General features: G+C 43.4%; 3 protein-coding genes and 1 non-coding gene across 5 annotated transcripts in view; 1 reads left to right on the top strand and 3 right to left on the bottom strand.

Annotated features, from left to right (window-relative positions):
* LOC119150334 (WT1 associated protein) overlaps positions 1-1,607 on the bottom strand; it is a 31,232-nt gene extending 29,625 nt beyond the window's left edge. Inside the window, exon 1 of the mRNA XM_037392790.1 lies at positions 1,526-1,607. The gene's annotated coding sequence lies outside the window, so the exon portion shown is untranslated. The remainder of the gene's footprint in view (positions 1-1,525) is intronic.
* On the top strand, positions 948-15,730 carry ACAT2 (acetyl-CoA acetyltransferase 2). Of its 2 annotated transcripts, XM_037392788.1 has the most exons (9): positions 7,355-7,480; positions 7,605-7,739; positions 8,870-9,051; positions 9,900-10,017; positions 10,784-10,927; positions 11,975-12,097; positions 12,804-12,958; positions 14,847-14,957; positions 15,489-15,730. In XM_037392788.1, the coding sequence occupies exons 1-9, from the start codon at positions 7,432-7,434 to the stop codon at positions 15,654-15,656; spliced, it is 1,185 nt and encodes a 394-aa protein (XP_037248685.1). In that variant the 5' UTR covers positions 7,355-7,431; the 3' UTR covers positions 15,657-15,730. The 2 variants fall into 2 exon arrangements, with proteins under 2 accessions (XP_037248684.1, XP_037248685.1); XM_037392787.1 differs by lacking the exons at positions 7,355-7,480; positions 7,605-7,739 and adding an exon at positions 948-1,170.
* A 164-nt stretch (positions 15,731-15,894) lies between these two features.
* On the bottom strand, positions 15,895-25,251 carry TCP1 (t-complex 1). The gene is made up of 12 exons (XM_037392778.1): positions 25,080-25,251; positions 23,478-23,563; positions 22,575-22,703; positions 21,894-21,991; positions 21,442-21,552; positions 20,661-20,842; positions 19,447-19,573; positions 18,935-19,110; positions 18,083-18,206; positions 16,893-17,085; positions 16,422-16,585; positions 15,895-16,190 (listed from the first exon to the last, which is right to left on the bottom strand). Exons 1-12 carry the CDS (start codon positions 25,150-25,152, stop codon positions 15,977-15,979), a joined length of 1,677 nt encoding a protein of 558 aa, XP_037248675.1. The 5' UTR covers positions 25,153-25,251; the 3' UTR covers positions 15,895-15,976.
* On the bottom strand, positions 24,093-24,228 carry LOC119150615. The gene has a single exon (XR_005105156.1). It is a non-coding gene; the product is annotated as a small nucleolar RNA SNORA29 (small nucleolar RNA).
* Positions 25,252-25,275: the final 24 nt, after the last annotated feature.

Consider the following 25,275-nt stretch of genomic DNA (forward strand, 5'->3'; position numbering starts at 1 on the left):
GACCACAAGGACAGAAGGCTTTCATTAAATCTTTCTAAGTCTTAGCTCATTTTTAAACTGAAAAAGATGCTGCTGCAATTATTGTTTGGGGTTTCCTGCTCTGCTCCTGCCTCTGATTTCCTCCGCAAATACCCTGCAGGTATTTTTTAGAAGTCTTGAAGATCCTAATTAACAGATGAAGCCATCACAGGATGGGGCAGCATGGAAGAGGCACTGAAATACCGGAGTTGATCTTCAATATGAACACTAATGTAGAAAATTGACTCAATTTCCCAGTATGCAAATGTAAACATCACAACAGCAAAAATGCAGATAAGCCAAGGCAGACAAGAAACTGAAACTTTTTCCCTATAGAAGAGATGCAGAGATAGACTCAGAGTTGCTTCTATTCTGTGTATTGCTATTCTGTATATAAATTACCTAACATTTTCTGTATATCGGTGGCAATGGAAATACAAGATCTCCTAGTATTTGCTTGGAGTTTGGCTATTTTTTGCTATGTTCAGAAACCATGCCTCGCTTGTGTCTCTTTCAAAGTACAGATGAAGGTCTAGCTCAGATGCACTGTAAGGTGTGGGACCGTAAACCTTCCACCAGTGCCTGTTGTTTGTGTTCATGACTGTGTAGAAAACAGCCTTGCATTTTTTACCCCTTTCAGCACTTAGTTATTTTAAATGTATCTTTACAAGTGTAGATTACGTTTGTGGGAAACGTGCTAGCTGAGCAAGAGGCAAGCAGCCGGAGACATCTAGAGATAAGTGGAACCAGTCTGAAGAGCTTTATATTCTGGCCTGCTTTCCTTCTGTCCATTCAAATTAACGTGTGTATTATCAGGCTACTTTTTTGTTTGAGAAAGTAAGAGCAGCAATTTGTTAACTAACCTGGTACCTTTGGGAAGAGGATATTTAACTGAAATAGTCTTTTATTCTGTTTGCACATTACCTAACTCAGTGAGAACTAACATGGGACTTTCTGGTGACACTGGAATAAACGTGTTGACACCTGCATTGGGTTGTGTTTACAGTGTGATAACTGGAGTAAATTTTCAAATAAGAGTTGCTAGCACAAGCACCAGCAGCATCATTTGTCCTCAGATGAGAGGGCACTTAACTGTCTGTCTGAGCACCAAAAAAAAAAAAGCAAAATCCATACATTTGTTCATCAATAATGGTAAGATGAGGTGGGAAACATTATGAATGCACGGGCAGGACAGCTTGATGTAATTAAACACAAGAAATAAGTATGTTTAAGGCAAAATTAATCACAGCACTTTCATGAAGCATATTGTGTTGGTAGGTCTCCTGTTGGTTTAAGAAGTCATCAATTGCTGCAGACTCTCCTCTACGTTTGGCTTTAACCGGAAAGTAGATTATAGAATGAGCAAGGTGGCACTGGGGGAAAAACAGTTCTCCCGTTTGTTTTAAATCTGTTTCACATTGCCTCCCGGATTTAGGTTCCTTGACGGACAGTATGTCATTCATTAACTTAATTATCCATTAACTGGAAGGCTTGTAATTGTTTTTACCTGCTCGGTACTGGGTTTCTTCAGACGGGCGCCAGCTGGGACAACGCGAACACTGAGAGGCTTGGAACCTCGGAGGGGTGCTGTCTGTCCCCGTTTTGTTTGGCTCCTCTTTCCGTTCGCCGTCTATCGCGCCTTCGTGTCCCTCCCGTGTCCGTGTCCCCCCCACCCCGGCGTGGCGTGGCGGCCGCGGGGGGGCGCTGCGGAGTGTCGGCGGGCGCCGCTCCCAGCCTGGGGGGCGGGCGGGGCGCCCGTGCTGGCGCGAAAGGCGCGTAGCGCGGTACCCCGGGGGTCGGGGCGCTGGGGAACGGGCAGTAAGTGGGGTAAAGCACTGTTTGGAGGCGGGGGAGTCTGCAGGACTGTTACGTAGGTTTCTTCGCGTTTTAAAGTACCTTGAAATACCGGGGCCTGCGGGCGGGCTGGCTCCCGCAGCGGTTGCCCTTGCGGGGGGCAGGCAGAGCGCGGCGAGGGCGCTGGGGCACCGCGGGGGGGCGCTGCGCTGTGGCGGGAGGGAGGCGGAAGGGCCTGGCAGGTAGCTGCCGGGTGAATGCCGCGGTAACGGAAAGACCCAGCCTGGCATCTGTGAACTCTCCCTCAGAATGCTGAGCTGTAAGCTCAATGCTTGTTTTATACCTGATAAGGTGTTTTTTATGGGTCTTTAGTGGAATTGTCACACACCTTTCTACCATTTTTAAAGCGCAATATAGTTAAACATCTTCAGAAGGCTCTTACAAGGACTTATCTTTTGATTACCAGTGATTTTTTTACAATTTAGTAGATAAGTAAGACTCCACAAAAGCATATAAAATCAGCAGTATGGTAACACAGAGCTCTGCAGAGCCAGTGTGGTTTGCAACTGGTTGTCTCCAAGATAGCAGCAGCTGCGGTGCCTGCACACACCCGTGAGGTGGGGAGTGCAACGAAGCAGAAGCGGTCAGGACTGTTGTTCCTGTTAGGGGCTGACCACACCAGTGAGTAAACTCCAGAGCTTCTCCTAAAGACATTCCTTGACTGATAATCAGTCAAGATACCATTACAGCTTCAGCTAAAAACAGTTTTAGGATGCTTGGTAAATACTGCAAGCTTGCATTTGAAGTACAGGTATGCATATAGTTGCAAAGGTTATAAACCCAGGTTTTTATTGTACCTTTTCTTTTTTTAAGCCCCAGAAAGGCTGTGGTTTTACTGTACCTTTTCGTTTTTTAAGCCCTAGAAAGGCCGTGGTGGTTTTAATAATGTGAAAATTTTTCTGTCTGAGGGGAAGACAGCATTTTTTTATTAAACACTGATTAGATTATGGGCTGTCCCTGACAAAAATAGATTCAAGGAAAACACAGATTGCTTTTAACACAGCCAAGAACATTTTTTGCCTATCATGAACTTGTTTGCCAAGGACTCAATCAGTCAGGTTGGAGTTTGAGGTTGAGGAATTTTAGAAAACATCAGTCTCATCCTCACTGGGAAACAAGTTTGTTCTTTGAGATATACCTTATGTGCTGGACCTACCCGTAGATAACTGAGTGTCAGACCACTGGTAAGAAAACCTGGAAAAAGAATTAATTGTCTTTCTAGATGTGAGAAAGGGCCTTAAGGTCCTAAAGGTACTTTGCAAGCCTGAGTGCCCTGTATATCCTGGCACTATGTCACAGTACATGGAGAAAGGGAAAGGCTTCCTCAGATCTTTCCCAAGTGAAAAAGGCTCTGGTTTTCAGGAAATTAAGTTTGCTGTCAAGCTTCATTATTTTGATAGCTGATGAATTTTTATTATTTTTTTTAAGGAGAGAAAAAAAAGGATAACTTTGCTGTTGCTTTCTCAAAGAGCAAAAAGCTGGCTTTTTGCTTAGACCAGCCAAAGAACAATTTGTATTCTCTATGAGGAAGAGAAGTAATATCAGACACAGACAAAGCATAGAAGTCTTGTATCTAAAAGGTGAATGCCTCTTAAATGGCTTCAGATGAGAACTATGGGCCCCAAAAGTATCAGAAGATTATGAGGTGTCTTGCGCGATTACTGTGGCAAGGTTTGACTCCTGTCTTTGAAGGCGCTGTTTTTAATGGACACTGCTGCAAAAGTAGTTAGGTGTGTTCCCTGCTGCTGGCAAAGAATAAAAGCCAGAAGAGAAATAACAAAACCCGGGATACTCGTATCACTACTAGTAACAAAGTCCCAAATCTTTGTCAATTATTTGACATTAAATTTATGTATTATAAGTATCCTATCCCACAGCAAAGGGCCAGTTCCATAAAATATGAAGATGGAATGCTTCTACTGTGAATTTATGTTTTGATCATTGGGACACACTGGCATTTGTTTATTTCATTGCTGTGAGTGTTCCCTCACAGGTGCAGATCAGCTGAACACCAATGAGGACGTGAGTAACAGCATATCTGCCTGAGTGACCCGAGGAGCACATCGGTTTTTTCTGGCTGTGCAATATGGAATGATGGCAATGTCAGCAGGGAAGGGGAGGAATCCCATGTGCATGTTTTTCTCTAAGGATCCCAACAAAGCAGATATTAGAACCATTATTTGTGTATAAGATTTTAAATACTAGAGGATTTCCTAGTACAGGAAAATTGTAAAACTGTGTTGGTTTTTTTAATTATAGTATGATTTTGTATCAAGTTTTATGAATCTGAAGTAATTGTAGTATTTTTTTTTTTTTTGCCTGTAAAAGGCGCAGCTTAGTATTTGTCAAACTCACATCCCCAACAAAAGTATTCTTGTAAATACTCACTGACCAAGTGTCAGACTTATTTTGGTAGCAACACTTATCTCAGTGAAGACTGAATTTAGAAAAGCTTTTTTAGCAAAACAGTAAATGAGTGAATAGTGAAATGCTCTAAATTTTAGCCTATTTCTAATAAAACTGAGCCACCATTACCAAATGAAAATGCCAAAATCCTTGCACTTTAAGTATTTCATATAATGCAGAAGTCCATTTCATTATGTTCATAGAAAGGTAATAAACAAACCTTGGGCAACATAGCCTTACTCTTTTACTGACAGCAAGTAAGCTTTCTGTCCTGAAGTGACGTCCTCATTTTTACTGACTTCATTTCCCAGAGCTTACATTTCCAAGAAATGTTAAGATGTACCAGCACAGGGCAGTAGTTTGCTGTTGAGTATTATGCTGCTCATTAACTACACTGAATTTAAGAACACAGCTGCCTAGTTAAGTTTAATAGTTTTTTTTTTCCTACATTTAACTAACTTAACTTTGATCTGTACCATACGTGTTTCATAATTATTTGCCTTTGTGCAATTGCTATGTTATTTTGTTCCTTTACGTGTCCCTTTTATCCATTTGGATCTCAATCCTGGACACCATCCAAGCAGAGTTAAATAGGGTACTGCAAGTCTGATAAAGATACCAAGATGAAACTCATTCACCTCTGTGTTTTAGGGTAGCCCAACATTGCAGCTTGGTCTGTCACTCGTGTTGAGTTGCAAAACCATCCTGCTGTTTGGGGCTGAGAGCAAAGGTGCAGCAGGTCAGCTCGTGGGGGCGGGCTGGCCTGAAGTCCCTAAGGCTGCTTCACAGTCAGTCTTTCTGTCTGTTACTGGGTTAAAGGTGAATTGTGCGGAAGGAAGGGGCTGAACTATTCAGTATTTATGATTATATTTGTAAAGTTTTAAATACAAGGGAATCCTGTCTGTAAGGCTTACTTCAGGTGTATTGTTGGTTTTGGACTTTGCACACCTGCTAACATTAACCTTAATCTGTGCTCATCCTACGTTACTGATTTTGTATTTGCATTGATGACCTTAATTGTCATCAGTCAAATATTACATTAAAAATCATGTCTTGGTATATGGTACAGTTGTTAAACTAGGTGACTTGGTGCTGCTTTCATACATCCCCATTACTCATTCTCGACTGATTTTTTAAAAGGTGAAGGGACTACATTCACTTATGTAGTGTTACTCAGGAACTGAACAATATTTTTCTAAATCAATCACTCTGTATTGCTTACAATCATATATTCCTGAGTTTTCCTTATATAGTAGAGCTACTAATTACTGATGAGTCTTTTGAAAAGACACCAATCATGTTTTTCCCATCCAGATTTAATCTGAGGGTTTTTTTTAGTGTTGTCAGCTGCCCTGAGTGCATAGCATCATTAAAGAAAAGCTGTCACCCATGCCTGTTGCCAATTAATGCATCCTTAGGGGGCTGGTAGATGGGTTCACTAAAGCATTTGGCTGTCCATGGGATTTTTGTCTGAGAGATTTCCTTTGCTGAAGACACCTGGGGGGATTCATCTCTTGCTAAAAGCTTAGAAGCCCCAAAGTAACTGAGGAAATCTTTTGATACATAGTTCCTTCATTTGGCTGCATTCTTTGGTCAGACTGCAATATCTGAAAGGAGAAATGTGTTTTGAGTGTTGGGAGTTATGCTGACCAGAGTGGTTTAACAGTGTTACTTGTGAAATTTTGGTGGTGGTTGGTTGGGTTTTTTCCCCCTGTGTAGTAACGCTGTAGCTTTTTACATTGTAAAAGCAAGAATAGTGGCTTCTGGGAGCCAGAGTAATCCAACTCAGGTATTGTAATGCTGTTGTTGCTACGTGTTTCCACACAGAGGGTTCAGATACATTTTATACATGCAAATTTAATACCACCAAGTTACAATTGGCCAACATGCAGTGTAATCACGGGTGTATTGCTGCAGCCACTGTCACGTATTCTTGTCAGTGACTGTCATCACATACTGTGTGCTTTTCTAGGACTTAATTTCTGTGTGTCCGTGTCCCAATCCTACTAAATTTTACTGCATGGATAGAATAATGTGTCTCACAGCTTTGTTGATACTCTAGCTAAGGTAAGAGTGACAGGCTGTTTTCTAACCATGTCCTTGGCCTTCAGCTGCAACTTATATGTGGTACTGGTACTTTGGCTGGCATGTCCATGAGGCTGAGTATCTTCTGCGAATGAGTCAGCGCAGGGCTCGGTACAGGAAGGAGTAAGGACTGAGTATCTAGGCTGTGAGAGACTCACACCCATATATCCATTGGTTTTTTAACTGCTGTTCCGTTCTTTGACTTAACGCTTTTGGGTCCTCCCTTCACTCCGTCCCTTCTTCCTACAAATGCCTTCCTACCGTCTCTCCCCACCCCACATCTCTGGGCTTCCCAGCTACGTTTCCCCGCAGAGGCATTCCTGCAGCCTGCCCTGCTGAGGGCTGCGGCCATCGCTGCCTCCTCGGAGCCTTCCAGCCTCCGCCTGCCGGGGCGGCTGCCCCGCGTCCCTCCCGGCTGCCCCGCGTCCCTCCCGGCTGCCCCGCGTCCCTCCCGGCTGCCCCGGCACCGGCCGCGCCCTGGGGCCGGGCGGCGGGAGCGGCGCCGGGGCCGGCGGCGTGGCGCCGCCTGCGCTGTGTGTGTGTATATAAATGTAACGCCAGGCTCCTGGTAAATTCGATTAAAAAAAGGACGTCTGGGCGGTTGTGATCTCTGGGTGTCGGTAACCACTGCTGGGCAGATCTAACGCCGATGAGCGTTTTTGTAGGGTTGGATTTAGGTTATTGCCGTGCTGCTCGCCTCGATCCCGTGAAATAAACGCGCTGCCCTTGGAGCCACGGTGTAATAACGGGGCGCTGATCCCGCACTGTATGTTGTACACAAGCAACCCCGGTACCAGCCGGGGTCCGCAAAAGGCGCCGACCGGGCCCGGGCCGGGGCGAGGGGCCGGGACCCGGCGGCCTGAGCCGCCCGCGCCGCCTTGGCGCCGCCTCCGGGGGCGGCCGGCTGGGGGCGCCCCGATGCCACCGCCCTCCCCGCTCCCCTGAGGGCCCCGGCCGCGAATCACCGGTGCGAGCCCCGGGCAGCGGCCCGCCTTGCCGGGCGAGGGGCGGGACCGGTGCCGACTCCGCTCCGGCCGCCGCTCCTCGCCGCTCCGCTCCGCCGCCGCCATGAGCGCGGACCCCGTCGTCTTCGTCGCCGCCGCCAGGACCGCCGTGGGTGAGAAGCAGGGCCGGGTGCCCGCGCCGAGCCCGGGTGGCGGATGTCCCCGCGGCCGGGCGGGCTGGGGCGGCGGGAGCCCCCCGGGCCGCGGCCGGTGCTGAGCGCTCTCCCTCTGTCCCAGGCTCCTTCAACGGCGGCCTGTCGGCGCTGCCGGCCCACGAGCTGGGCGCCGCCGCCATCCGGGAGGTGCTGCGGCGGGCCGGGCTGGCCCCCGGGGAGGTCTCGGAGGTGATCCTGGGGCAGGTCCTCACGGCAGGTAGGCGGCGGGGCCCGCGGCCGGGCGGTCTGGGCGGGCCGGGCGGGGGCCCCTCCTCGCCGCGGCGGCTGGGGCCGGCGCCGCCCGGAGCGTGGCTCCCGACAAAGGAGCTGAGCGGCGTCTCGGCCGCTTCCCGGAGCGCCCTGGGCGACGGAGCCATCGCTGGGAAAGCACGTGGGGGGGGGGGGGGGGGCGCCTTGGGGTTTTTTGGAAGCCCCGCAGCCGCTGTGTCTGGCCGCAAGTTGGTTTCTTTCCTTTGTTGCAGCATCCTTCCCCCGCCCCCCCCCCCCCGGCGTCGGTCTCGCCCCGAGGGCAGCATCCTGCGGGACGGAGCTGCCGAGGCTGTGCGGGGCTGGCCGGCGCGGTCTGTGTGCGCTGGCTGGGAGGCAGATACTTTGATTGAATAAAAATGCGGCCGATAGGGAATTCTTTTGAACCGTCCCCTGCTTTTTCCAGGGAAATATTTCACCAGCAGAGTCATAAGGCAGGTTTGTTTATGAAGATGGAGGAATAAAATAAAGGAAATAAACGTTTTTATCTTACTTAAAGCTGATCCAGATTCTTCTGTATTTTTAGCTCGCTGGATGATGTGGTTTCCTTCTCTGTTTCTTTGCATACAAAGAGCTGGCATCACTTTGGCCCGGGGAGACGCAGATGAAGAATGTTTTCTTTGAATATTAGCACTCCTACTCCCTCCATCAGGATTACAACAAAGAATGGAAGCTTTCAGGACTGTACTTGCATAATTGTGCTTTTGATTTCCATAGGAACTGATAGGGAAAGTTGTGGGCTGCTGGTATGCAGAGGATGAGCTCTTATCTTACACATGTACAAGAGGCTAGCGCTAATTTGAAGTTGGTGTTTCATCTGACCTGCCATCAGAAGCAGAGCTGCAGATATAAAACTGTCAGTAGCAAGCCCCTGATCTTGCAGGGATTTTATTGATCAACAATATAAACGAGAGGTAACTGATCTCGTGTTTACTGATTACCACTGGGAACTTCTCTGTCTATCAACCGAAAACAGAGCAAGTTCTAAATTTTGGTGGATTTGGTGTACCCGTTATGAAAAGTGACAAGGCTGACATCTCTTTTTTAAGGACAAAGGTAAAATGTTGCCTGTTTCTGCAGGTGCTGGCCAGAACCCCGTCCGACAAGCGAGTGTTGCTGCAGGAATCCCTTATTCTGTCCCTGCCTGGAGCTGCCAGATGATCTGTGGGTCGGGCTTGAAAGCGGTATGTCTGGCTGCACAGTCCATACTGACTGGAGACTCCAACATCGTGGTTGCAGGAGGCATGGAAAGTATGAGCAAGGTAAAGCAAACGATGGTGCTCATTGCGCTGACTTACTGGGAGCACACATGTCAAGTGATGTTGAAATCCTGCATTTCAAGGCTAATGCTCTGGAGGCAGATTGAAAGAGTAGCTTTGGTTTCTGCACTTGGGAATTAATTTACACATGCAACAATTGACTTCAAGTAGCTTTTTTTTTTTTTTAATTAAAAAAAATACCTGGTACTGTGGTTACTAAAAAGGTGCCATGCAAACACACCCCATGTTTAAAATCTGATTTTAATTTCCATCTAGCCCTGTTGTGTTGATGGATTTGCTTGTGACAGGTGGCAATAGATGGGTTTTTTCGGTGTTGCAAGAATGTCAAAGAAGGAATAACTGGAAATGTTATTGTTCACCAAGCAATTTTATTTCAAGGTGTTCATCCCAAGGTTGTATTGAGGAATTGTGCTGGGCCAGTGGTTGGATGCCTAAGGGGGTGGTCTCTGCTGCTGCGGCTCACTAGCTGCCCATGCTGAGAGTGGTGGTGGTGTTTGCTGGCAGTGGAGTGCGATCGGGAACCACCTACAAGAAGACTGGCAGGATGGTGGACCCATGGCCGTATGGCCCCAAGGACAATTGATTCAATCTGTGGAGAGAACACATTGGCTGCTTGGTGATACGCTGCTGTGGAAATGCGCAGGCCAAACAGACCCTGCCAGCTGGCAGGCTGGAGGGAGAGACAGAGCGTGCAGCCAGGGAGACCGCCGGGGTTTGAGATAGCTACCTGCAGCTGCGAGGCAGGGAGGGATCTGTCTCTTCAGCTGCCTGGCTGTATTACACACTGGAGATCTAAAACATCTAACTCCTTTCAAAATACCTTCTTGCAGGCTCCTCATGTCATTCACATGCGAGCCGGGGTGAAAATGGGAGAGGCTTCCTTGCAGGACACTATAATCCTTGATGGCCTTACAGATGCGTTTTATCAGTATCATATGGGTATCACAGGTCAGTTATGACAGTTCAGAAAACGAAATGGTTAACTGAGGAAGGGGAAGAATGCACTGACAGGGAGTTTCAGAAATGCAAATTTTCAAATAACGTGTTTCAAGTTGTTCTTAGGTTGTAGTCATGAAAAAGGAAGAAATTCCTGATATTGAAAGGCATTGAAGGCATTTTCTGCTTTGCTTGTAAAGCTACTGGTCTTTTTTTCCTGTCTGAGCTAATTTCGCTGTATCTCTTTTGCATCTGAGAAGTTTAATTTAATTCAGGAAAAATAAACGAAGCAAGCCCTGTTCTGAACTGGAGCATTCAGCAGGATGGATTTGTGGGGGGTGGGGTGGGGGAGTGTACTGTGGATACACATGGTTCTGCAACTTCAGGTTATTGCACCCTGGATGGGACAGTCAGCCAACTGCTCTTTCAGACCCTGCTTATGAAACAAGAGTAACTTCAGAACTGTTCCCTCATCTGAAGTAGCTGTAGAGAGACCTGAGCTTAATAATCTAGAGAAGACATAAACTAGAAAAGTTTGTTTGCATTTGTATTTAACTTGACAAAACATCTGGGAGGAGATTCCGCACAGAAATTTTCGCTCTTAAAAAAAACATTGCACAGAATCTTGAGCAAACAAAAATGAGGAAATCTGAATGAAAACTGTTCAACAAGCTTAGCTGCTTGCTACAGTAAACAATGGCTACCCTTGTGCTTAAAATTTTACAACTTAAAGTTTTAGCATTTCCTGATGGCAATTTGCATTTTGTTCCTATTTCAGCTGAAAATGTTGCCAGTCAGTGGCAAGTCAGCAGAGGTGAACAAGACCAGCTTGCTGTACAGTCACAAAACAGGGCAGAGGCAGCACAGAAAGCTGGCTATTTTACAAAAGAAATTGTTCCTGTTCTTGTACCTTCTAAAAAAGGTAGGTGTGAGTGGATAATGAAAACTGATTTTAAAGAAAAAAAATCTGTTTTCTACCATGTCTCCTACAATCAGTGGATAGTTTCCCACTTACACGGCCTTTTCTGTAAGCTGTTCTGTAAGCATGTAGCCTGTTGCTCTCTTTCTCAACTTTCGGTGGTTATTTTTTAAATAAGCGAGAAGTGATGCAAATATGGAATATCTAAATGTAGCTCTCGGCGAATATGCCTGTTGTGTTTTATTGGAGATGTAATGACTACCCACGCAAACCGTTGACTTAACATAGGCTCAGCTATGGTATCAAAATCGGTATTTTTCATTTTGTTAGACTCCTGCTGCACCAAACTTAAAACAGTCATGTTCATTGCTCACCTAGTAAAATACGTAGTAGAGTAACTAAGGTTACTAGGTAATTAACTAAGTCATATATATCAGGTATGCTTCTCTTCAAGTCTGCCAGGGATATAAACGGGCATGTTACGGTGCTTGAGCCAAAGGTCTCTTAGTAGAGCATGGGAGTTCCCTCAGCTCCATACGAGGTGGGTGCAAAACCAAACAGAAATCAAGAATCAGTTGTTAAACATTTGCATGTAATAGACCCTGTAGGAAAAGTTCTGGCATTAGGCCAGTTACAAACTAAGGAAAGGCTTTCCTGATACCAGTTTAGATAATACTATTTAATGACGCTTGACTACACTTTGCGACAAGATTCCTACAAGTATCATTTGGAGGGTAGCCTTCTGTTTGGAAGAGAAGCTATTGGCTTAGGAACAGCGAGAATAAGATCTGCTTTTGTAGAACTAGCCAGTGTTTTAGTTGTTAGTATTTGTCTTGGAAAACCCAGCTGTCCGTCCTCCTAGAAGCAGCTGGAGGTTAGAGCTTTGTTAAACGGCACACAAGTTGGAAGCTGTCTCTGACGTAAGAATGGCCTGTTGGTTAGAAGGAGCATGGCATATGTTCCTGATGAGCCTGTTGTTTGTGCTGGCTTTCTGTTGAGGTGAGTGTGTGTGCGATTAGACCCTCCTGTGAGTATAATTCTGTTTTGCAGGTCCTATAGAAGTTAAAACAGATGAACACCCTCGACACGGGAGCAACTTGGAAACAATGGCAAAGTTAAAGCCCTGTTTCCTGACAGATGGAACTGGGACAGTAACAGCAGCTAATGCATCAGGTTGGTCCGTCTGGCTAAAACCGAAATGGAAAAGCAGCAGTGGCGCCTGGCAGGGTCTCTGCAAGGGGCTTGGCTGCCACATGGTCACTGCTGAATGGATTTTGCTGGACACGGCAGTGTGTTTGACAACATAAGTAGAACTCGAATAGAACTGTGGTGGAGGATCTTCTGTGTGTCTTTTGTTAGCTTGCTTTCTATGAAGCAATAGAAGTGTTTGGACAGTAACAGCAATATTTGATAGGCTGTTGATCAGAAACTACATCCTCTCTTTTTAAAACTAGCTGTCTGGTGGTTTCTAATACTGCAGGTTTGGACAAAGGAAAAGTCAACAATTCATGTTGGAAAATGTTACTCCTGTGGGACTAATGCTCCTGCCACAGGCAGCTTTGAAACTTCTTCCTTGGTCCTTACGCTGCCTCTTCCAAAGCCTACCGAATAAAGCTGATGTGCTCGTTTTTCAGAATGTGCCTCAGGTCTTCCACCTGCTGCTTTCCAAATAGGATCACAAATGTGTCACATGTACAGCAGTATAGATATGTTACCCGTTTTAAGTGTTTGTGGCAGGCAGACTTGGCTTGCAGTCATAAAAGATTTATGATTTTTGTGTTGTCTAGATTGTGAACTTACGCAAGTAGGAAAAGGTGGTACAGTAACAGCTGTAAAGCCCAACAAATACAAAAAACCAAAGTTGTTTGTCACTCCACAGGTATAAATGATGGAGCTGCAGCTGTAATTCTGATGAAGAAATCGGAAGCTGCTAGGAGAGGTCTTATGCCTTTGGCTCGGATTGTGTCTTGGGCTCAGACAGGTGTAGATCCATCTATAATGGGAGTAGGGCCCATTTCAGCAATAAAGCAAGCTGTAAGTAATTACCTATCTATGTATCTATTGTTTGAAAACCCTTCCTTGTAATCACTTCATTTTCTGGCCATGTCTTGGTTTTTCTATATTCTGAGTGAAAACGAGACTTGAAACAGTGGAGAGTATACAAGATTAAGATTTTTAGTGCTACCAGGCTAATGCCTACTCATTGGGGAAAAAAAAATAAATGTACAGGTGTATGAATGGAGTTCAGAGCACAAACTAGTCAGGTTTGTGGAAGGCCACCTGCACAACCTAGGAGGCTAAAGATCGCATTTAGTGGATGCGTATAGTAACCTAATTTGGGGATGATTTTGTCCTGACACAACGTGGTTCTGATGCTGTGTCTGGCCAGGTTACTTGTCAGATCACTGCCTGACTGTATTTGTAATAGCACAACAATGAGAGAAGGGCCAGTCAGTGCGTCTGCGTTAGCAAACGTGGTGATGCCCTTTGTGTTTTAGTTTGCCCTGTGAAAGGGTTGGAGCGTGCCAGCTGGATTCCTTGCAGATGAAACTAAACCAGATGCACTCCAGAACCATGTCTGATGTGCTCAGACCATTACTGCACCCACTGATGCGCTCTGCGTTCAGCCCACGGGACAAGGTTCTCAAATGAAATGCCCTGAGCGGGCAGCCCCTACGGTACCATGCTGCTTGCCAGTATAGACGTAGCCCATGGCAACCCCAGCTGATTGTTAAAAGCTGAGCTATGAAATTGAGTATGAAAAGAGCTCTTACACAGCTGGTAAGGACAGATTTGCTTTATTTTAGTTTTATTTATACTCTGTAAAGGCCTTACTTTGTTCATCTCTGAAATGTCCTGGCAATGTAGAAGCCTGATTTGAACTCAGCAAAGCTCTGTGGCTTTTGACAAGAAAATCAGAACTGTAATGGAGAAGCTTTTTCTTACCAGATCTCAAACTGTTCTTTTAAACTGAGAATGCTATAAATGTATATACAATACACATTGCTAGTTTAAATTGTAGAACAGACACAAAATAATTTTATAGGTACTCTGCAAAAGGGTATACCACTTCTTAATGCAAACTTTGTAATGTGTGTTATCAAACCCTTCACACCCTCCGTATATTAATCTCTTCAGAATCTCATAGCAGCACTTCTTAGTGAGAGAATGACCAGACCATGCCTTTTACTATGTTAACACTAAACCTTATAGACTTCTCCCAGAAATGGAGTGGTTGCCATACTGTCTCTAGCGTATCTAGCAGGAAGGGCCCTCATCTTAGACTATACTTGGAGATGCACCAGTCTGGCTAGCTGGTTGTGAAACATTGCTGCAGCTGGTCCTGCTGGTAAAGTGTTGCTGTTAAAAAAAAAAAAAGTGAATGGAAGTAACAATGTACAACATGCCTAAGCCTGTACCCGAGTAGGCAATTGCACCACAAGTTTCACAAGTAGAAAACATGAGCCAAGCCATCTCCCAGCATAGCCGCCTGTGAAAATCTTCAAGCAAAGACTGGACAAATGATGCTTGACACTAATGGTTACTTCACTATTTCCTGTGTAAAAATCTGTATTAGGCAGAGAATCTCTAATGGAGTTGCACTTATGTCCTGAAAAACTTGCTGTTAATCTGTTAAAACCTACTTTTGAAAACAATCCTTGTTCTATTAAAGATACCACACACTGCTTAACTCCCACAATTGCACCACCGCTGCGTGTGAAATTAGTTAAGTAACAGCAGCCAGCATTTTATAGCGCGTTGTGTTGCCTTGTCACCAACCCTGGCTATGAAAAAATGTTTCCCTCAACTTTTAGAAGTGGTAGCTTCAAATCAACCAATTTAAGTCTTACAAGAAGCTTCCTCTGCTGCTGAGGAAGACTTAAAAAGTAATAAAGCCTCTTAATTATTTTTTTTTTTCCAGATTGACAAAGCTACCTGGACTCTGGAACAAGTTGACCTGTTTGAAATTAATGAAGCCTTTGCCTCGCTATCTGTTGCAATAGCAAAAGAACTGAAAGTAAATCCAGAAAAGGTAATGAATATATTTGAGGCCACAATTAGTTTGGCTCCTGAAATTCAAACTCGTTCCATTCTATGCATCTGGATTGTATCCCCAAGACATGAGAACAGTCAGTCCGCCCTTGCCGTCACTTAGCTGTAAGGAAAAAGGATGGGAACCCCAGCAGGCGTTCCCTTCACATGCTGTGCCGCAGGCTGCAGCTTTATTACAGTGGATTTGTATGCAAATCTAGGTTCCTGTTTGAACATACTTATCATTAACTTCAGAATTTGAACTTGCTGCTGGAAATGCATTTCCCCCTGTATTCTTCCAGTGATGGCACAAAGTGTTGGTGTTACTCTCCCCTCCCCAAACCCGTATTAATTATCTTCAATTTCAGAAATACTAATTATTAGCAGCTGTTGCATCCATGCTTGGTTTCTCCTGGAGATGGTCGTAGCAGTTTATTCACAATCACAGACCATATCCAGTGAAGCCATGCTGAAGCTAACCTGTTTGAATGGTTTCTTAACTTGGCCTTCTGTATTGGCTTTTTTCTTACAGATTAATATCCAAGGTGGGGCTATTGCTCTTGGCCACCCTCTTGGCGCCTCTGGTTGTCGCATCCTTGTCACTCTTCTACATGCACTGGAACGAACAGGTGGAAAACGTGGTGTTGCTGCTCTCTGTATAGGAGGAGGAATGGGAATAGCCATGTGCATTGAGAGATGAAAGTGACTGACTGAAGTAATAGCTGGTGTGAACTAGCTTTGAAACTGTTTACTAATAAACCTCTAATCATGGAACATGCGTTTGTTTTCTCTAAAATGAAATAATCTTAATCCATTACTTTTTGCCAGTTAATGGGTGGCTGCTGCAGGCACTCTAGTTGTTAACACAGGCCACAGCTAAAATTGTCAATGCCAAGGACCAACCCTCACCTTCAAAAATCAGTTTGTTCACAAGAAAATAGCAGCAGCATTCAACCACTTCTTTTATTAACGTTTTAGTTACAAGAGTGAGAAGTTAGACAAACATAAATAAAACCTAAGTTATTCTTCAAGTGCGCCAGAGTGAACTGCATCCTCATAGCACCCTCTCTCTTCTTTAGTTTCAGGGTGCAGTTTAATGAGATCGTCAATCCGAAGAATAGTAATTGCAGCTTCTGTTGCAAACTTCAGGCTCTTAGTTTTGACCATGGTTGGTTCAAAGACACCGGCTTGCTTGTTATCACGAGGTTTTCCGTTGATCAAGTCAAGACCAATCCTGCAAAACAACAGTCAGATGGAGAGGTAGAAAAAGCAGAAGTACAGCTGGGAGTATGCGGCTTAACTACTACTAGGTGCCAGGGACACATACATAGGACTGAAGGGCAGAGGGAGAACAGCGTGTTTTTTACTTTTTTCATGCAAATCATTGTTCAGTAAACTGGCAGAACAATTTTCCATCTAAGTCACCAACCCACTTTCGATACTCTTCCTCCAGACAGATACTTGCCATTTCAGATTTTTGCGATCCGGGTTAACTTGAGCCTCATTGTGGAATGCTCTCAGCTTTGCAACAAGATCTGTCGCATCTTGAGCAGCATTTACTGCCAATGTATTTGGAATTATTAAGAGGGATCTTGCAAATTCTGCTATTGCAAGCTGTTCACGTGATCCCTAGAAAGAAGAAAATGTTTTTCAACTAACTGCTGCAGTAAAAGGAAAAAATACAGCCATGACCAAGAGTGTCAATAGCAGGCAGGGGTTTTCACATACAAAATCTGGTTTTATGTCAAAGAATCTAATTATCAAAGAAAGAGTAACTCATATCCCCCATTTTAAAGAAGTATCTTACATTCTATATGATGATGAGGTTTTCATGAACTGTAGAACCAAATTCTAGTAGAAGAAAATAAATACTTGAAAATACACATTATCCTTGTCTTAACACATACGCATTGTTACTTCTTCATGTAAGACTTACCATGCTGGTTGCATAATTTTCGAGATATATGGAAAGTGCTGCCTCTACAGCACCACCTCCTGGGACAACAGACTTGGATTCCAATACTCTTTTAACAACACAAAGAGCATCATGTATAGATCGTTCCATTTCATCACACATAAAGTCATTAGCTCCTCGTAAGATAATTGATGCTGAAGTACGAGCCTTTGTACTAGGGAATAAAAGGAATCTGATGTCAGCTGTGTTGAACAGAAAATAAAACTCTTCTTCTAAGATTTTTTCTTCAATGTTTATACATACACACTGTAACTTAGTAAAACATTTTTGTTTCTAATATGCAAGATTCTAGTTTGAGTCTTAAGACTTAGAGAAAGCTAGCTGAAAAAATGACCAACAACATGTTTTCCCATCAAATAAGGGGAAAATGTAATTAGATATTAAGAAAGTTCTCTTCTACATAGCCATCAAGTGAGCAATTAACAACTGCCAACGTTACAGTGTAAGCAGGGATGTAAGTGCCATGGTCGGAGTACGTCATTCACACACAAACAAGACTACAGCAAGTTAAAAACTGAGATGGGATACTGTAGCAGTGGAAAACAATATTCAAGGTACGTTCCTGTTAAATTCATACTCAAATCTTCAGGTACTAGACAGCAGTGGCATACTAAAAACCTCAAGGGAAAATACCATGTGCATAGACAGTTAGTAATGGTTGCTCTTCTTACCCATTAAAACAAATAAACAAACCCCACAAAACCAAAACTCTTTTTTAACAACATGGTCCATTTCACACTACCAAGCAGATGACTGAGTCAATGAAACCAACACAAGTAAACCCTGTCTTCCTATATAAATGTCAGATTTAGCTTTGTAGCTCCTTTTTCAGATGACATTAACTCAGATGATACCAATTTCCTGTTACTGTCTGTAAAGGGAAGCCAGTTTAGAAAAATCTGTTATAAACAGAATTTTAAGTCTATCTAGTAATCATACATTATGGCTGATGGAACAGCTCTCCAGCCCCAGCAGAAAAGATTAAATACTAATACTTTCACTTTTAATTTGCAGTGGACTTGTATACCCTTTCCCATGCATATAACTACTCATACCACTGAGACAGCATGAAAGTAAATAAAAGGGATTTTTTCTCAAACTTGGTAGAAAGCGTTCACAAAACTGAGTATTTTAAATAAAAGGATCCTTACTTCTTGATTAGAATCAGCTCATCATCACAGATTCTCTCTTGAATCACCTCTTCTGCCTGTCCCAGCATTAATGCCTCAAAACTTTCCTCACCTTCAAGGTTTGCAAGGGTTGAACATATGGTTGCTTTAACAAACAAAAAAGTGAAATTAACTTCAAAGTCCAGCACATCCTTCACAGACTTCCCAGAACAGGCATACAGAAAGAAAGACAGAAATTGAAAACAGAAATAAAAGCAGTGTAAGCAGAATTTTCTTAAATTCAACACCATTTCTAATTCTCAGGTAGCAATTCAGTATTCTGCTGTTTATAATCAATACTGTTCTTTCTGCTCAACTTTTACAACACTTACTTTTCCACAGCTAGTACAAGCTCCTGTGCGTTACCATTATGGAAGTGCTTTCTTGCAAATTTAAGAATTGACAGATGAAATCTGTATAGTACCAGAACTTTTCTCAACATATATTTCATGATTTAGAAGTTCTTCGTTTGTCTTGAGCTTTCTATACAAAGTACTTAACACAGCTGTCCAAACAGAAGCTTATGAATGTGTGTTTAATGAAGACTTCTAATACAGATTCTGTTCCAGGAGAGGACAGTTTTCCCAGTGCAAGACAGCATTTCCCCCTGCTAAATCTTCAGCAGTCAACTCTAATGGTAGTCATCTGCTTTGACAGAAGGCACGTAAAAGCAACAGTAAAGTTAAAACCTAAAAGCGACTCAGCTCTAGTCATCCTCTCTTTGCATGGCTTGCATGTTAAGAAACTGTATTTTGAAAAGTAGTTATTAATACCCTAACAAGGGGGAGGGGGGAAGAAAGGAGGAGACAGGTATTGATTTTTCTATATACACACCTCCAGATGCCTTGGCAATCCGCTTGAGGTCCTTTTTTACAACTCTTCGTACTGCCATGGCACCAGCATCAACAAAGTATTTTAGGCACATGTCATCAATACCTCCAGTGGTAAGAATAACATTGGCACCAGTGGCCAAAATCTTCTGGATCCTTTCTTTGGTAATATCTGACTCTCTGTGAGGATAAAGTCAAATAAAAATACATAAAAATGTATTTTAAACCCTGTAATCACATTCTGTCAACCCATTTCCTGAAATCTTAATGCAGAGCTCTGCAAGAGGGGACCGCTGCACAAACATACTCTGATTTCTCAAAAACTGACTTAATACTAGTTCTGCTTCCAGAAGTGAAGACTTTTACCATTAATATTTGGTATTGTTGAGAAATATTAACATTTAAAACATCTTTACCTCTTGCGCTCAGGCAAAATTACATCGAGCCACCTCAACTGAAGAGACCAAAACAAGCCTCTGAAACCCCACTGTCTCAGTTACTCAAGGTTCCACACACCTCTGCCTTATCTGGTCCAGCTTCTCAGGGTCTGAGATAACAACCTGAACACCAAGCTTCATTTTTGCTTTCTGCAGGCTGAAGTCAAGGCATGCAATCTTTGCATTAACTATTCTCTTGGTCATACCTGAAAGCAAGAGAAAACAAGAAAAAAGATTTTGTAAAATAAAAAGAACATCGAGTTAGCATTAGAGATTTAAACTAATGTTACATTCATGTTTCAGATTTCTATTCAGTTTGCTTCTCCGGTTCTGCCCTAGTACAGAAAAATGCTAAAAAAAGACTTTCAAAGAGAGATTTTTTTTTTTAATCTTTCCTGTAACCTCTGTGAGCTTTTTTACAGACCACATCCCCAAAATACGAATGACCCATCAGTCTTGCATCTTACAGGCTACCTAATCACAACACAGCTCCACTAAATGTAACAGTTCCCTACAAGCGCAACAATGGCTCTGCACAAACAAGGTGCTTACATTCCTCCCGAAACTGTTACCACGCTGATAATGAGCTAGGGAAACTACAGTAACTTGCCCATGCTCTGTGGATCACTGCTGGCTGGCAGATCCTAACCTAGAAACCACTGGGGAAGCAGTAAGGGTTTTTTATGTTCTTGTTTTAATTGTTCTGGAATTGAAAACCCACATGATTTGCAACTAATGATAGAACAATTACTCACTTTAAAAAAGCAATATGTAAATGGCTGTAACAGAAAGCAAGAAAGAATTTGTAAAACAGAGGATGTTACTTAATCCTTGCAAATAGTTAACAAGACATGGCCTTGGGAGAAGGAACAGACACCATAAATACCTCAAGTTAAGAAATAACAAGATAAACTCAAGGAGAACCAGATGGTTACTGAGATTGAACCGAAAATTATTTGAACTATGAATAAACTATCCTACTTAGCACACAAAAAGATCCACCCTTGAGCAAAGAAAGCCCCCTCCTCACAGAACATGCACAGTGAAAAGAACAATTGCTCAAAGTATATAAAATGTTTTACCATGTGTAAAGAGCTGTGTTAGCTTTGTGGATTTACCACCTAGCACCCACCTCTGCGTAGACATGAAGTAAATAAGTATCTCGACTGTGTGTGTGTATTGCTCTTGCACACCAGGTGAAGAACCCAGATTTTGGGATAACAAGAACATACATGCAGAAAGACTAAGGACTGAGACCACACAAAAACTTTGTGGAACAGCATATGCTCTTACCCTGTGAGCCCACCACGCAGTTCAGAGCGTAACCGTTCACAAGTATGCTCTCTTTTTGGCTGCGGCCATGTGCCTTCAAAACATTAACCGAGTTGATTGGATACCGAGCTTGACCCTTCTGGTCTGTGTATTTAACTGCCAGTGCAGCATCCACCACCATATTAGCAAAGAAATCACCATCTCTAAAATGTTTTTTGTTAAGGTTAAAACTGAAGAAGAGAACTAGTATTATGCTTATGAAAAAGAAGTCAGTGACAGTACCCAAACTAAGAGTCAAAAACTGTTTCCAAAAATGAGCTCTAGGAAGGCATGGAAGTGCTACCTTTCTTCCCCATTTCATTAAAAGGAAGAGTAATTCTTAAAGCTGAACACTGGTATGAAAATTAGGACAGTCTAGTATGATAACTGCATTTTACTCGCCTTTTGTCCCTTAACAAAAATACCTATCCTATGGTCAGCATGCATTCCAAAAGCTGAAAATGCAGGTTTTCCTGTGACTATGGACTAAAATGTAACCTTTCCTCTAGTTTCAGTCCCCAGGTAGTACTTCATTTCTGTAACATTCTTCCATTCACACAATTCCTTATCTAGTCTCACTAACGCATTATGTTTCCCCGTGCCAGATAATAACATCTGTGAAACGTTTTTCACACACCTGTATAAAAACAGCCTCAATACTATATCCCATTCATAAAAACTTCTGCAAAGATAACTAGCCTAGCTACTCAAGCTCTCCAATCAATCACGCGCACTTAACTAGCCTGATCAACTTAAAGGATACATTCCTATAATTTTAGAGGACATGGATGTTTTAGCAGCATTAATTAGGCACTCCCTGCCCAATTCATCTGTGTTAATAATAAGATTTTCATTGATGTAGCGAACTGCTTCCCTGTAAAGACAAATATTGGTAAAGATTTCCACCCTCACAAAACATAAAAATCTTACATTTTTCAGCCCCTCTAAATGTTACCTCAAAGAACCAGGGATGAAATCAATTAATCTTCTCAGACAGGAATGTGTCATTTTTATGTGATTATAGAAATACAACATTATTAAATAAATAAAAAAAAGCAAACCAACCAAAAAAGCTGACTCTCCCAAAATAAAACCATACCCAATTTGCACCAAGAAGTCTGTATTAATGTAGTCACAAATACAGAAATCAACAAAAAGCATGCAGTTATTGTACCTCAGAAAATGAAATGTACTTCAACTATATTAGTTTCTTACTTGCAAGCAAGTCGGTATCCACCAATAATGGAGGTAGGATGAATTTTCTGTTTCACTAGCTCATCTGCATTTTTCAGAAGTTCTGCAGCAATAATTACCTGTTTGAAATACAAACACTAAACACAAGTATTCCATACACAACCCCCCTACCTATTGTCATTAAGTGGAAAGCAGAATCATGGTTCTCCAATGCCTACTCAGTGGAAACAAGTACCTGCAATCTAGAATTACAAATAGTTTCTGACACCAGGTAAAAGCTACCTGATTCTACCCCCTAGCCCCTGCCCCACAGTGCCAGAAGTGTCAGGCAAGTTTTCAACACTCAGCATCCTTACTAGTCCTCACACTTTAATTTCTTACGGTAGTTAAAAATTAAGAACCTTAATTCAGAGTCTATCCTCAACCCTCAAGAAAGGAAAAAATAATGAAACCGCTGTAAGCAAATACCACTCCAATGCACCAGCTGTCTATGGAAACTAGCATCATTCAAGAAAAACAAATATGGATTTGGTAACCTACTTAAAAAAACTGCCTATATTCAGTCAGCTTCAGTGTTTTTGTTTTTCACTCTGTATAACTGATCGACACCGCATCAAGATTTGTAACAGATAAATCAAAACGCGCACTGTGATAATGAAAAACTGACTTCTGCTACATCCACCTGCAAAACTTCCTACGTACCACTGAGGTTGTCCCATCACCAACTTCTTTGTCTTGCAGGTCTGCCAGCTCACAAAGAACTTTGGCAGCAGGATGCTCCACTTCCAGTAGTTTCAGAATGGTTGCACCATCATTAGTAATGGTCACGTCCTAATTTTCAGAAATCAAATGTTAATATGAATTATACTTCCATTATGTTTTAACTCTTGGGTTTCATAACATTCAAATAAATGAAAGTTAATTACTCTTTGCAAATGGCCATAAAGTAACTGTTTATACTAAAATGTTTACTATCTCTTTTTAACCAGGCGTCCCAGTCTAACAACGGAAATGTTATCAGTGCAAAATCTGCACTTTCTTTTTACCTGGAAAGTTTTTATGTTACAAAAACTCATCTAAGATGTTGCACATACTATATTAGTAGGAGTGCAATGACTACCCTCTAATACAGTATTTTATTACAGCAGCTTGTACAATGGCAAAGTTCCTTAATTTGCTTAAAATACTCCAAAATATGAAATACTGCTTTAAAATTGTTACAGGATTATTTGTTGTATTTTTTTTTTTTGTATTTCTCCTAATGTGAAGACCAATATGTACCAGTCAACACCATGACAAGGCCCAACTTTAGTGGTGATATTGTGGGGATAACTGGATTTGACCAACACTTCTAAGTGGTGACAAGAACTTACGTGTAGTGAGGAGACAACTGTACCATGGGAACTACAGTACTAGACTAAACTTAAACGATGTAGCACACACTACCTGATGCTCAATTTTACCAGAGTTCTCCTCCTACCCCCTCTCAGAACCCTGGAAAAAACCAGCAATGTGGCACACTGGACCTATGAAACACACTAAGTGGAAGCACTTTTACACAATCATGTAAGTCTTCCTGACAGTTCTTGAAGAAAGCTTACTTACCCCAATATCATCCACCAACATCTTGTCCAGACCAACTGGCCCAAGAGAACTCTTCACAATATTGGCAATAGCAGATGCTGCAGTAACTGAATAAATGAAAGAAAAATTTAAGTTTTTAGGTTTACAAGAAAACGTGCCAAGAATCTGCATTTCAGAAACTTGAGATAGTGACCTAATCAAGATTAGGTTTCAGCCTAGCTAAACTAGTAATGGCTTGCTGCTACTAAAAAATACTATCTGTGCCAAACCTCACACGTCTCCCTCCAAGCTGGTTCAGCAAACTAATCTGGCAAAACCAACCAACAAGATTCATTTTCTGCTGGCATGGAGGACACTACAGTGGTCAGAACAGCAATAACAGGAGCTCAGCAACAGTTACAAGCACTGGTTCTTGTGGCAGCAGCCAAGTCATGCCATGAAATTTCACTCATTTACTCCTCAGTTCCAGGCAGATAAAAACCAATGGTATCACCACATACCAATCTGTAACACATCTTTTTGTCTTGATCAGATCTGCGACTGAAACAAAACGCTTATTCTCTAAGTCAAGAAAGTCAAAAGTGACCTTTTAGTCACTACTAAAATAACATGAAACCTCTAACACAGCGGTTTGTCCGAAGGATGTTCTGCCAATTTCATATAGGGAAAAGATACAGTCAACCTTTTCCTTCAGACCATGGCAAGTTTTTATTTATCCCACAAGCATAGCCACTTAATCTGGAAATTGAAAAAGTGGTAGTATAATGGGAATATTTACAACTCACACCTTCACACTGAATTTCAAACAATACAACCATTTCCTTTGCTTTGGAGAAGTAAAGAGCAGCTCTCTGAAAGAAACAACAGTTGTATCAAAGGTCCCATTACCAAGCAGAATCTCAGGTGTAGATTAAAGTAATTCTCATTCTAAGTGTTCTGCCTAGAGTATCATCACAGATACACGACTCTCAGGACCATCAGGAAGCAAGACTTCAGCTTCCCCTTTGTCTACTCCGAAACTGAGAACAGTCTCGGAATTTGCAGCCTTCCCCTTTGATTCGGGATAAAATCCTGAGAAATGTGGAACGTCTTTGAAAACTACAGTCAAAAACACTCATTTTGAGGACGGTCTCCACTTTCAGCAGCAGTTTATTTCCCCGTGCTGTGTAGCTGTAAGCTTCCCCAGCCGCCCCTTCCCCACCGCGGTTCCTCGGCCAGTCTGCAGGCCTTGCCGGCTCACGCCTTACGAGCTCGGGAGGGAGGCGAGCCGGCATGCAGTCGGCAGCCGCCCCCCTCCCGGCGTACACTTCTACCAAGAAACTGTGAGGGACGCGGGATCGCTTCACAGCGGGGAGCGGCGCGGGACTGCGCGAGCCTCCCGTCTCCTCGCGGAGACTGCGGAGAGGGAGCAGTGCCACCCGCCCTCCCTCCGGCGGCAGCGGCCCTCTCAACGGCTCCTAACGGCCCAGAGCTGAGGGAAGCTGACGGCAGGGCGAGGCCCTGCCCAGGAGAGGCCTGAGGCATGTAAGCACATGGCAGCAGTAACAGTCGCGCCATGTTACCTCCTTCCTGCCCCTCCCCCCACCGCTGATCAAGCCCCTACCGGCAGTGCGCGGCCGTTACCGTTTTGCGTGCGGATCGTGTCGCCGCTGGTCCGCTCGCCGAAGACTGCCAGGGGTCCCTCCATCGCCGCCATCTTCCCACCCGGCCGCGGCGCTAAAAGGAGAACCGAGGCACAGCGCGGAGCCGCAGAATGGTCACGGCGCCGCAAGGAATGCTGGGTACCCCCCGGCGGGTGGGGGAGTGGAACCGCCCCGCG

Source organism: Falco rusticolus, chromosome 6, assembly GCF_015220075.1.
Source record: "Falco rusticolus isolate bFalRus1 chromosome 6, bFalRus1.pri, whole genome shotgun sequence".
Classification (NCBI taxonomy): Eukaryota; Metazoa; Chordata; class Aves; order Falconiformes; family Falconidae; genus Falco; species Falco rusticolus.